We start from the raw sequence: 14,239 nt of genomic DNA, 5'->3' as shown, positions 1-14,239 counted from the left end.
CTCAGATTCTCCAGCATCTGCAGTTCCTGCTATCTCAGATCCTGGGATATACCAGGATAACTCCAATGGGACATTTGGGTATGTGGGGCTCTGTAATTCTTGGTTTTGTCAAATGTACCCAGACACTCATTGGTCAATTCAACAGAACAGACTGTTAGAGACAGTTTTTGATTCCATATCAGTACCCTGTATTTATTTCTTGATGATTCTTTGGAACAATTGATCACTTAGTTATTCCCTCATCATGTCTGAAACTAAATGAGTCTTAGTATGTCCATTGTCATAGTTGTATGATTTGAAGAGTTTTCATTTTTGCTTTATTTTCTCTCAGCATACTCCTTTCTTTGTGTGGAGCAATCCTAAGCATCACATTACATTTAATATTGATTCCAAGTGTCCGCTGTGGTATAATTATAGAATTATTGGAGCACAGAAAAAGGATGTTCAATCCATTATGTTCATGCTGGTCCTTCTAGGAAGTGATTCAGGAACTGTCACTCTCCCAAGCTCTCCCTACGTCCCTGCACTTTGTTCCTCTTCGAATATTTAGAAAATATAGAAATATTTATGGTTCAGAGAAAGGTGACATCATGTCTGCACCTCCAGACAAACAGGCCATGTATCTTAATCCCATTTTCATCATTCAGTTCATATCCCTGAAGGTTCTGGCATTTCAGGTGCATATTCGGACACCTTTTTAAGTGAATTGAGAGTTTTTTCCTCTACTGCCCTTTTAGGCAGGGCATTCCAGAGCTCCACTCACCCTCTGATTGAAAAGCATTTTCCTCATCTCCTCTCAAATCTTTCTCCCAATCACTTTAAATCTATGCCCCCTAGTTACTGATAAGTGAAGTAGGTTCTTCCCATCCACACCATCTCTCACAACCTTACATGCATTAATCAAGGATCTTGTTCTTTCTTCATATTTGGGAGATTGAACGTTGGTTTTAAAGAGATTTCCATCTACCTATGACTGCACAGTAAATCCCATGTTATGTTACAGATATTATGCAGTTGAAGGGGGAAGCATCAACTGTAACATCAAGAAGCATGATGTAAATGTATTAATTTGAATGACACTGCAGTCTGGTTCTGCTAATTTACCTGGGCATGTTTTAAAGGCTTCTGACTGAATCAAGTTTCCCATCAAGCCCTGTATAGTTTAGAATGAGGAATATTGGAATTTATTAAAATGAATAAACCAGAGACTAAAACTACATTCAATGTAAGAGTTTTATGGCTGCATTTCCCAGGATAGCCACTGGAATGCAGCACCGTGTTGCATACGATCTGTGCTATTCAGCACCAGCTAGTGGACATTAGTCTTTTTTCAGCTGTAATTGGTTGATTTATGCGACCTGGATAAGAACAGGTTCAGACCAGTGAAATGAAGATCTGATCCTTTATTGTCAGTGTGAAGGTAGCACTTAAACATCAGAATTTTAAAATTTGAGACATTTTCTGAGAAGTAAGTTCTACTGTTTTGGTGGCCACCGTAAAGAACAAACACACATTTGGTGAACAATGAAGATATATTTAAATTTGACACAACATAAAAGTGGTCAACAAAGCTCAACAGTGGTTATGCTGCATTCTTGCAATTAGATTGAAGTTTTGTTCAGTGGATTTGTTATTTTACTGTGTAGTTTCATTGAAAGTTGTCAAGCTTTGGGACAAAGATATTTTGGAGTAACTGTCAGTGAAGCATTTTAACTGTGAAGTAAACAAAATTATTGTTTTATTGGAGTGGGTTCTATTTTTACATCAGATTTTTTAAAACATGAAAATATTTCTGTTACTTTTTCAGTCTTCTAAGTTTTAACTGAGACAAAATGTGTTTGCTATGTGAAGCAGAAGGGATGGAACCCACGGTTGTTACCTGGCACTTACCTCATAAGCTCTTGCCCAAATCATTCGAGTGATGAATAAATAAAATATTTTGCCTTTTGAATGATGTTGACAGTGTGACCTCTTTGATAACATTTCTACATATTATAATGAGCTTTTGTTTTTAAAATGTGCATTTGTTATTCTGAAACTTGCCCATCTGTACCCTTATGGCTACATCTGTAATCACTGCATACAATTTTTATGCTCTCTTTATTACTAATAAATAGTAAATGACAAATTGCAAACGACAAATTTGATTTGAAGATGATTAAGTTATCTCTTTGTGTCCTCTGAGATTTTTCAGACTTTACTGGACCATGGGACCTTTTCTTTGAGAAGATTGAGGTTTTTTATTACGTTCTAACGGAGCGTTAAGCATTTTGTTGAGTGATAGCAGCTTAAGTTGATTCACATTTTTACGCCCCAGTGAAAAGCCAACACTTTTCTGCTATGGAAGTCCAGTGACAGCATACCCAAGATTGAGACCCCCAATTTGATTAACTAAGAGTAAAATATGGTTCTGATCTACAACAGAATGTTCTGGAGTATTATGTTTGTAGACTTTCTAGCAATAGACCCTAGAACTGTGGCTGATAGCTGGCAGCATGTTATTGTCTTCTGTTCAAGGAGCTAATCCCTTAGTAAGTTGGGTCAACTAACAGGAAATGAAATACAAGTAGTGACTTTACTGGTGGAGACTGAAATGTTGCATTGCAAAAATATTTAATGGTTCTCTTAGTATATAACCCTGAGGAACTAGGTGCAGTGATATCCTTGGAGTGAAATGTTTGACCTCCAACAACCACAATCGTGTTCCTTTTGCTAGACATGATTCCACTGACATGATTCCCCTGACGCCCATAGACTCTAGTTGTGCAAGGGCTCCTTGATGCCATACTCTGTCAAATATTGTTTTGATGTTAAGGACATTGACTCTTGCCTCACCTCTGGAGTTTAGGTTTTTTCTGTCCATGTTTGGATCAAGGCTATAATGAGGTCAGAAGTTGAATGGTCAGGGTATCACTGAGAAAGTGCTGCTTAATCGTATTGTTGCTAACTCCTTCAGTTAGCTTGCTGATGAATAAGGTGTTGATTGATGTGGTTGGACCTGACCTGTCGTCTTGTGGACAGGAAGTACCTGAGTACTTGAAGCATTATTTCATAAGTATTTACAGTTACGCATCATACATTTTCAATATTTCTGCAAGATCCATATGAGGAAATTAGATGCCTTACAGTTAAGTAATGTCATCTCAATTTCAGCTCCTTATGGAGATTTGGTGAAATTAGTCTTTACAATGTTTAGTACTGAAATTACCTTCTTTATCAGATTTACTATAAAAATGCTGAAAAATAATTCATACTGTTTCCTTTTATCTCCCAAATGTCCCCATTTCTGGTTGTCGTTATTCCTTCTCTCCATCCATGTGGTTCTCCTTCAATTGCACTTCATTTTTGTTCACTATTTATTTAGGTGGCTAATTCCATCAAACAACCTTGCCTGAGTCTTTGTCATTTGTAAATAATCTTACAGCGACATTTGCATTAACGTTTGACTACTGATCTGAGTGCTTGCTGCCGTCACGTTTATATGTGGATATAGGGCACTGGTGGGTTTGTTCTCTGCACTGATTGTTTAATTCCATCAGTGAACTGTACCTCATAGAAATTATATTCACACTTACTATTCAGTCAAATATATAGTGTTTCTTGGTGTTAGCCACTGTATCTCTTCCATTGTTAGAGTTCAGCAACTTTTTATTCTCTCAAATGATGTTTCTTGAATTCAAGTGGGTCAGAATAACATTAGACTGTGGTTTAGGTTTTTACGGTCAAATAAGGTTAACAAACAATACATTAAGGCAATAATTCAGCAGAGGTTGTCTAGTTTGAATATTATTTATGTGGTATCAGACAATCTCCCAAATTCCAGCACAAAGACTGAAAAACCTTCCATCAGATGAGGCCACATAGGAATTATTAAGCTCCAAGTTGTTCTTCCAAAAGTTCTGTTGACTGTAGATTCATGAGCATGTCTTTACATACTGATAGCCTTGTGCTGATACTTCAGTGTTTCATTTTATTATATTATTTCATATAGTTCATTCTTCTAAATTGTAACCTTCCATAATTTTGCATTATCTGCTTAAAGGGAAGAAAAACAAATTGCGAGTATATTATTTGTCCTGGTTAAGAAACAAGATATTGCACAATGATCCTGAAGTAGAGAAAAAACAAGGCTGGACAACAGTTGGAGATTTAGAAGGATGCGTACACTACAAAGTTGGTAAGAAAATTATGTGCACTTTAAACCAAAGTAGTAGAGCTATAAACATGTTGGCATGTCTGCAGCATTATAAATTATATGAAAAATCTATATTACTTTCATCTGCCGTTGATCTGCAATATGCATCTGTGTGTGAAATCCTTTTATTAAATCATTTGCTGGCATTTTGTTACATAATTTAAAATTTCACTGCACTAAGCCAGCAGCTCTCAGTGGCTACTGTTTGCTCTATCTTGATATATTTACTCAGTATATAATTATTCTAGTACGTTAATTTTTTAGCTAAAAGTGGCATCTAATTTGTGTAATGGCACTGGATTTAGAAAATATTAAAAAATGATCTTGAAAATATGGTTCTGAATCCTATAATACTAAAGTTGTGATTGGAAAATTGGCTGTTACTATCACTGCTTCTGTGGAGACTTTGCGTCGACTGAAGAAAAATCTCTCATTCCTGCCAGTTGTAAGTCAAAGGTGAACTGAATTTTGGCAGGTCTAAAGTTGCTTCAGCACCATGAAGTCATAAAATTGCTTTCAGGCACTTTTGATGACCATATTTGAAATCTCACTCTCTGGTATTTAAGTACTGGGAAGTGCAAATAACGCTCAGCTGGAGATACTGTTCTCTTAACATTGGTGAAGGAACAGAATTTGTATGCTTAACCCTGCACCTGACTATGCTAAGATATTGTGTGCGGTAATATAAATCAGGAAGTATACACAGGATTTATCGCAAAATTGTGTGTCAGCAAACAACAGAAATCAAAAGGAAGTGAAGAAGGGGACTAGAGGTCGCAAAAGCTCAGCGGCAAAGATAAAATAAAATGATCTGCATTTTAATTTAAAATAAATCCCCAACACAAAATTCTGAAATAATAAAGCTTAACATCTGTAAGAATAAATTTTCAGTGTCATGGTTGCTTGTTAATGGTAATGATTTACCACACTGTTTTACAGTCATTGGTTGGTTAGCTCAGTTTGAGATGCAGAGTCATGCCAACTGTGTGGGTTCAATTCCCGCACTGACTGAGGTTATCATGAAAGGACTCTCCTTCTCAACCTGTCCCCTCACCTGTGGGTTAAATCACCACTACTTATCTCTCTCTCATGAGACAGCAGCCCTATGATCTGATAGGTCTTTGGCAACCTAACCTTGAAAATCTGAATGCAGAAATGCTGAGATTTCCTTGCATGTTTTATTTGTATTTGCGTGTATTTTAATGCCAAGTTTGTTGGTGAAGCACTGATACAGCAAGGCTTTGGGTTGAGCAGAATGATTTGGACAACAGCTTCTAAGCTTTAATAATTAACTGCGCAGGTGCTGACTCTGGAAATTGTTGTCAAATTTACTACATCATAATACGTGCTGTGAACTTCACCATATTCTAATTCCTAAATTAATGGTCTGAATTTTGAAAGGCTGTTCTCTTTTTTCCCGCTTTCTTTAATCTAAGCTCCACCATTAACTTCCTTCTCAATGTCAGAAAGGTTTTGAATCAAATTTTCTTTATTCTCCCATCTCTGCTGCAAGAATCAGTTTATCCTGATAATGAGTTCCACTTTCTAATGCCATCTAGTCTGAGCATCTAGTTGTTTTTATATAAATGGCAATTTTTTTATATAGCTAATTAACCCATCGAATTTAAATTTTGTTATGTTCAGATTGATAAATGTTGTCAGTTATGCGTGAGGCAGTGTAGTTAGGGAACAGAAAAGAAATGGAGAAGCAAAAGTGCTTTTTTTTTAAAACTATTACTGAGAAACTTTGATAAACTTCCTTATTGAAAGTGTAATGTGACTCTTCTCCTCTTCCCCCATCTCCACTAATTACATGTGGCAAATCTTCAAAAACATAAGCAAAGGCTGGAAATACATTTACATTCCTGCAGAAGAGGGGATAAAATAAGATTAGAGCCTTCTGTTAAATGGCAGGATTCTTGTTTCATCCTTCCCTGTTACAGTGAAAGTTCACAACTGAGTTGAACTACCACGAGTATGAGATTTAGAAGGGTCTATGGTAGAGGTTCTAACCAAATGATAAATGTATGGAAAGTTTAAAATTTACCATGACATTTGATTTTCTTTCTGTCTGCTGTTTAAATTCAGTGCTTAAATTTCGTTAAATGGGAAGGAGCTTTAGAACTTACAGTTTATAAATGTTACACAAGATAAAGATGTCCAAATACTACTTGGATATTAAGAATATAATTGAGGTAAAAGAGTAAGAGTTACAGATATGGAAATTGCTATAAGTTGTGATGCAATTTAACAAAGCCATCCGTGGGCTCATTTGTGGATGTCCTTAGGTAAGGAGACCAAAAGTCTATGTTGTTACATCAGTTGCAGTCTCACCATAGCCCCTTATAATTGCGACAAGACTTCCTTAGGTTGGGGACTTGCCATTTCTTAAACAAATATTCTGCTTCTCAATTTTTCTGACCGAAGTCTGATCCTTGCAAAATGTCACCCTATTTGACCCCTGTCCATTTTATACTTGGGCTCATCACTTCCCTGATTTGTACTGTTTTTCAGCCTTTTTTGCTTCTCATCAGCTTACTCTCCCACCAGCTGTGGATTTTCAGAAACTTAAATATATGTGGAAGATTTGGCACTAAGTTCACATTGAAACTGTAATGGGCTATGGAGCAGGCAAAATGAAATATGTTGACATAGCTATGAGTGATTATGAGGTGGCAGAAGGGCTTGGGATGGCATTGATGTCTATGGGGGTGAGAGTGGAGGAAATTTTTTTTCAACTCAGCACTGTGCCAGAGCACTGAGTCGGCCCTTCCATCCAGACCACGTCTGTACCCAGCAGCCTCCACATTCATACTGGGGTAATCGAGCCTGATTCCCGGGGATCCTCATCACCCTGGGATGAAAGTTCCTGCCCCTAGGCCACATTCTCTTGGGCCACAATTCTGGAGCCAGGAGTTGTTTTGACTCTGCACTCATAACCTGACAACAAAAATTTCAGCCTTTGCTTTCAAAGGAGTATAGAGTCATACAGCATAGAAACAGACCCTTTGGTCCAACTCGTTGGCACCAATCTGACTAGTCCCATTTACCAGTATTTTGCCCAAATCCCTCTAAACCCTTCCTATTCATATACCCATCCAGGTGTCTTTTAAATGTTGTAATTGTACCTGTCTCCTCCACTTTCTCTGGCAGCTCGTTCCATGCACACACCAGCCTCTGTGTGAAAAAGTTACTCCTCGGGTTCATTTTAAAACGTTCCCTGCTCACCTTAAACTTATGCCGTCTAGATTTGGACTTCCCCAACCTAGGAGAAAGACCTTGGCTATTCACCCTATCCATATCCTTCATGATTTTATAAACCTCTATAATGTCACCCCTCAGCTTCTGCTCCAAGGACAAAAAAAACCCAGCCTATTCAGCCTCTCCTTATAACTCAAACCTTCCATCCTGGCAACATGCTTGTAAATCTTTTCTGCACTCTCTCAAGTTTAACAACATCTTTCCAATAGAAGGGCAACCAGCTTTTGTACTTAGTATTCTAAAAGTCCTGTATTCCAATGTCCTGTGTAGCTGCTACATGATGTCCCAACTCCTATACTCTATGCACTGACAAATAAAGGCAAGCTTGCCATACACCACCTTTACCACCCTGTCTACCTGCGACCCCACTCTTAAGGAACTATGCACCTGCACCTGTGGGTCCCTTAGTTTGATAAAACTCCCCAGGGTCCTTCTGTTAAGTGTACAAGTCCTGTCCTAATTTGCCTTATGAAATACAACAACTCACATTTTTTTAAATTAAACTCCATCTGTCTCTCCTGGCCCATTGGCCCATCTGATCAAGGTCCTGTTGTACTCAGATAATTTTCTTCACTGTCCACTACACCACCCATTTTGGTGTCATCTGCAAACTTACTAAACATACCTCCTATATTCACATACAAATTATTTATATAAATGATGGAAAGCAGTGGACCCAGCTCTGATCCTTATCACACACTGCTAGTCACAGGCCTCCATTCTGAGAAGCAACCCTTTACCATGACCCTCTGTCTCATACCTTCAAGCCAATTTTGAGTAGTTAGCATGTAGTTGCTTTTATGGAGGGGCAAGATTAGCATGCTATAGAGAACGAGCTAAAAAGATATGCTGATGGTGTTGAATAAAGTGAAGTGAAAGACTTGCATGGAACATAAACTTTGGCATAGATTTCTTGAGCCAAATGGACTTTTTCTGTGCTCTGTTGTATATGTTATGCAATAAAAATTGCTAGATAATGATAAAAAATATTTTAATACATTTTGGCAGAGATTCCTGTTTGCCTTCCTTTTGGCAGGCACTGAATATATCGAGTAGGCGCACTGATTTATATTGAAATTACTAACCCTTTAATTTTTGTTGCACATGCTATACTAAATTCGATTAAAAGATTTCCTTAATTTTTTTTCTTTTGACTTTTAACAAGTTGTTATGTAATTACATACATGGTGCTAACAATATTTGAATTAAACTAGATGTAAAAGAATTAAAATGAAGAGCATAATTTGATGTTTTGAAATTTTGAGCATTGAAAAAATAATGAGACATTTGTGGCCATTTGGGCTAACTTTTTCATGGTAAAATGAAACCTTTTGAGTGGTGTTTTCCCAAAGTTAATTAGCAATTCATGACTGCAAGATTTTCCAAGATATGCACAGATCTTTATACTTTCTTCCCATGATATTTTACAGTTTTCAATTGTGTTTCTATTTTCTGCATTTTTTATAAAAACCTTGCTATAACATTGTGCTAACTAGTGGTTGACTTAGTAACCCTACTTTAAACCTGTTCACCTAAAGTAAGCTGCATATGTTTTAATTATCAACAAAATGCTAACAATTAATTTCCTTTTCTAGTAAAATATGAAAGGATCAAGTTTTTAGTAATTGCTTTGAAGAATTCTGTGGAAGTCTATGCATGGGCGCCAAAACCATACCACAAATTTATGGCCTTTAAGGTAAGTAATAATTACTGAAAATGTTTGCTGTAGTTTTAGTCTTAGTATTAGTTACTACTAGCCTAACCAAGGTCCAGATAAGTAACACGTGCCTCCGAGTTAGAAAATTGTGGGTCCAATTTGCACTCCTCGAAACTTGAACCCGTAAATCTAGCCTGAAATTCCAGTGCAATTGGGAGTGCTGCATTGTTGCAGGTGCCTTTTTTCAAATGGGTGGTATAAAAGATCTTATAGCACTTTTTTTCTAAATTAACATGGAATTGTGGCCAATGTTCATCATTCAATCAATATCACTTCAAGTCAGATTATCTGGGTATTATCACATTGCTGTTTGTGTGGGCTTACTTTTGGAAACTATCTCTGAGGTTTCCTTTAAGAGAAGTTTGACAAATGAGTAGGATAGATAAAGGGGAGCCAGCAGCAGTTATGTATTTTACTTTCCAAAGCTCAATTGATGTGCCACATTAAGTGTGTTATGATCCCAGCTGATGATCTTACAGGACAACTCAGATCTCAGCGTGAAGCCTGGCTTAGTGGAGTTTAGTTTTGCAGTGATTACCATGATGGTTAGTCACTAGACATATTGGCACAAAACAACCAAAATTTGTTTCACGTGCGAACCCAAATTTATTATCCAAAAGAGGGGGAAAAAAGCAGAGCAATATTATATTTATATATGAGAGAGAGAAATAAAAAGTATAAAAAGATCTTAAATAGCAAAATCACATCTAATCCTCTTACCCAGCAATGTCAGTTTATCCCTATACTCTCTGGAATTTAGAAGAATAAGGGGAGATCAAATTGAGGTATTCAAGATGGATAAAATGTATAGATAAAGTAGATGTGGAGCTGATCCTTCCTCTTATGGGGCATTCTAGGACAAGAGGTCATAGTCTTAGGATAAGGGGTAGCGAATTTAAAACAGAGTTGAGGAGAAACTACTTCTCCCAAAAGGGTTGTGAATCTGTGGAACTCACTACCCCAAAGTGCGGTGGATGCTGAGAGTAAATTTAAGGAAGAGTTAGACAGACTTTTAATTGGTAATGGGTTGAAGGGTTATGGAGAGAAGGGAGTGGAAAATGGGGATGAGGAGCATATCAGTCATCTGTTACCCACACAGTGTGAGAGCATGGTTCCCAGTTTGACCTTGATGTCAGGGGTCTTAATTAAAACTCCAGATGCTGTCCAAAGAGTCTGCAAAATAACATGGATAAAATGAATGAGTGAAAATTTGGCAGATGGATTCTAGCATGGCAGAACCTGAAATTGCCCATTTTGGTAGGAGAAATAGGAAAGCAAAATATTACTTAAAATGGAGCGAGACTGCAGAATGCTGTGGTACAGAGAACTCGGAATGCCTTTTGTGTATGAATCACAAAAATTCCGTATCTAGATACAACAAGTAATTCAGAAGGAAAATTAAATATTGGCTTTATTGGCAGGGGAGCTGGAGTATAAAAATAGCAAAAACTTGCTATACCTCTGTACAGAGACAACACAGTACGGAGCTGGAGGAACACAGCAGGCCAGGCAGCATTAGAGGAGCAGGAAGGTTGACGTTTCAGGTCGGGCCCTTCTTCAGAAATCTGCTGGGCCAGCGGCTGAAATCTGAAGAAGGGTCCTGACCCGAAACATCAACCTTCCTGTTCCTCTGATGCTGCCTGGCCTGCTGTGTTTCTCCAGCTCCATACTGTGTTGTCTCTGACTCCAGCATCTGCAGTTCTTGCTGTCTCTATACCTGTATACAGACTGTCAGTGTGTCTGCATTCAGATTTCTTCACGCTATTTTGGCTGCGATTTATAAAGGGACAAAATTGCCAGTCAGAGAATGCTTCCCTAAATTGATTCCTGGGGTGAAGGCATTGCCTAATGTGGAAAGTTTGACAGGTTGGACCTATACCTATTGGAATGTAGAAAAATGAAACTAAGTATTATCGAAACACATATGATTCTGAGGGGACTCAAAAGCAGATGCTGAAAGAATATTTTCAATTGTATGTGAATAAAGGGTCTCTCACTAGAGCCATCGGAAGATTATAACACAAGAGGCCATTTAACTCATCATGTATGCACTGGCTGGTGCAAAAAATACTTGCTGCGCATTCTAGTCTCATCTTCCAGCACCGGGTCTATAGCCTTGCAGAATCCACCACTTCAAGTTCAGATCATGATCTAAATGAGTTGAGGGTTTTTACCTCAACCACTAAATCAGGGGTAGCACTAAACGACAACCTATTTAATTGTTTCTAAAATATATTCAGTGAATTTGCCTCCACAGCCTTCTGTGGTAGAGAATTCCACAGATTCCCATTGCCCTCTGAAAAGATTTCTCCTCCTCGCAGACTGATATGGCCTACCCCATATCCTAAGACTGAAAGCAACAAATGCTGGAGATCACAGTGTGTCAGACAGCATCCATGGAGAGAGAGCAAGCTAACGTTTCAAGTCTAGATGTCTCTTCATCAGACTGTTGCTCAAGTCATCTAGACTTGAAACGTTAGCTTACTCTCTCTTCGTGGATGCTGTCTGACCCACTGTGATCTCCAGCATTTGTTGTTTTCAGCACAGATTGGTCCCAAATCCTGAGACCGTGACCACTTGTTCTGAACCACTTAGCCAAAGGAACATCATCTTTGGATCCAATTTGTCCAGCCCTATCAGAACTTTGTGTTTCTATTGAACCTCAGAATGATCGTTATTTATCATCATCAGAATTCTGAGGAAGGGTCACTGGACCCAAAACGTTAACTCTGATTTCTCACCGCAGGGATGCTGTCAGGCCTACTGAGCTCTACCAGCAATTTCTGTTTTTGTTTCTGATTTCCAACATCTGCGGTTCTTTCAGTTTTCACACTTATCCACGTTTGTCCACTGATGCAACTTGTCTAGATCATTCTCTATCATCTCAGTATTATCCTCATCCCTCTCAATTTCACCAAGTTTTCCCTCGCTGTCTCTCGCTCAAGCTCGCTTAGTCTCTGATGCCCTTTCATTCTCTCTCCGTGGTCTCGCTTCAACCACACCAAATTAACCCAATGCTCAAATATGTAGTTGTTTGCAAAGCTTAAAAATCCAAGCAATTCCACTCAGTAACCGGCTTCAGAGTGAAGAGTCCTATGCTATATTTGCAATTGAGTTCATAAATCTTCATTCCCATTGACTGTGGGAGTCAATCATAAGTGTATGGCCGTATTTGGTTGTAAAAGTATTTACCCAAACTAGTATGATCATTTACAATCTCAGTAATTTGGAACAAATTACAACAGTAACAGGACAGATTATGTTTTATATATTTTATTTGTAAGCAAGAATTGTTTATGAATTATTTAAATAAATCCAAGGACTTGCAAAGATTGAGGATAAGTAAGAAATGTGGAAAGATAAAGTGGAAGTGTCATTAGTAGCTTCCTGCCCTTCATCTGCAGCAATCTCCCTCAATTCAGTTTGATTGCTCGTCAGGAAAGGCCACCTGCTATCCCAGCATCCTGGCCTATATATGATCGTTCCATCCAAATAGTTGATTCTAAATTCCTTCAGGGAATGAATGTTGTTTCACCAGTGTTATCCATATTTCCAAAACAACCTTCTTATTAAAGGGTTTTTCAGAGGTAGAATGTATTTATTTGGCTAATTGTATCGTTGAATCACTGTTAATAAATGCAAATTAAACAATGTTTCATGTTCCATATATTTTAAGATGGTTGCATTTATGGACAATAAACATGGAAAATATTTAATTACTGTAGTCAGCCTTTGCCTTATTTCCGTTGAATACCCAGTATCAGGATTAGTTCTATATCTATCAGAAAAAAAACACACACCAAATAGAGCTGTGTATAATTTCAGAATGTGATTTTTATTTATCGTTAAATGTTTTTGTGGAAAAGAAATCATAATTCAGCTGCAAATGGGAAAGTATTGGAACCTGTAACATAATTTACAGGTATAAATTTACTTATTTATTATCAGATCAAGTGTGTAATGATGCCTGCTCTTGCATTTTATTTCCTTGCAGTCATTTACAGACATGTTGCACAGGCCATTATTGGTAGACCTCACAGTGGAGGAAGGGCAGAGGCTAAAAGTGATCTATGGCTCCAGTGCTGGCTTCCATGCTGTTGATGTGGACTCAGGAACTGTCTATGACATTTATCTGCCAACACATGTAAGATTACATTCTTCATCTTTGTACAAAATAAATCTTAAAATAAACTTTTTGAAATGATTTACGATTATGGTGTTCAAATACTTCATAAAGTTTATGAAACTCTTGTTTGGTGTCAGATTATGCACTAATATTCAAAATTTAGTTTCAGTTGAGACAAATCTGAAGTTGTCAAAATGACTAATTATTTTGTCCTTCTACAATTGGAAATTGGTAAAAGCTATAAGCGTATATCCTCTTGGTACAAACTTCACAATTCTGAATGTATATATGTTATTATTCTGGAAACGTAAATCAAAATGGTGGAAATAGGATTTCATACTGTAAAACAAAATTTCAACATTATTTATCTTGCAGTTCAGTTTTGGATCAAAATGTGTTTCTTGGAAACTCAGTAACAAAAAGCAACATTGAGGCTCTAATGGCTGAGTCTTTGATGCAGTAGTGTAAATTAATTTCCGAATTTGTGTAACTTATCTGTCAACATTGTAAGCGTTTGCATTGCGAATTACCGTTGAACTGACCTGAAATTTGCGCAAGATTTAGAGTTTGAGTCATGTGTTTCTCATTACAAGGTTCAAAGGTATCCATAAAGCTGATGCATTTTTACGACAGCCAATCTTTAGCCCATCACCCCTTCTTTGTAGATGTACATTAAATGCCACCAGCAAACGATGTGTATAGATGAAGGGAATATGTTGTCTGTTTCAAGCCATTAACAGACTTAGTATGGAAGTGAGGATATGCAGTCTTGGATGGGCTGTGCCTGTGTATACAGAGTGATGACCAAAGGACTGAAAGAAGTAAGGATAAGTGGATATTTTCTAAGTAGTGGAAAGGGTCATAGTATGTGCTAGTATCTGTGCTGTTACTTAATTTGTTTTTAAATGATTTGGAGTTTGACATGCAGGAATACTATTAA

The 14,239-nt window shown here is 37.5% G+C and overlaps 1 protein-coding gene across 1 annotated transcript in view; it reads left to right on the top strand.

The window, feature by feature from the left end:
- LOC125483327 (mitogen-activated protein kinase kinase kinase kinase 4-like) overlaps nt 1–14,239 on the top strand; it is a 29,988-nt gene that overhangs the window by 8,442 nt on the left and 7,307 nt on the right. The window contains exons 4-6 of the mRNA XM_048598150.1: nt 4,043–4,177; nt 9,052–9,152; nt 13,168–13,317. Coding sequence (XP_048454107.1) covers nt 4,043–4,177; nt 9,052–9,152; nt 13,168–13,317 — 386 coding nt within the window. The remainder of the gene's footprint in view (nt 1–4,042; nt 4,178–9,051; nt 9,153–13,167; nt 13,318–14,239) is intronic.

Source organism: Rhincodon typus, chromosome 6 (assembly GCF_021869965.1).
Source record: "Rhincodon typus isolate 14 chromosome 6, sRhiTyp1.1, whole genome shotgun sequence".
NCBI lineage: Eukaryota > Metazoa > Chordata > Chondrichthyes > Orectolobiformes > Rhincodontidae > Rhincodon > Rhincodon typus.
The sequence above is the reverse complement of the archived record's forward strand: the minus strand, read 5'-3'. Positions and strand labels throughout refer to the sequence as shown.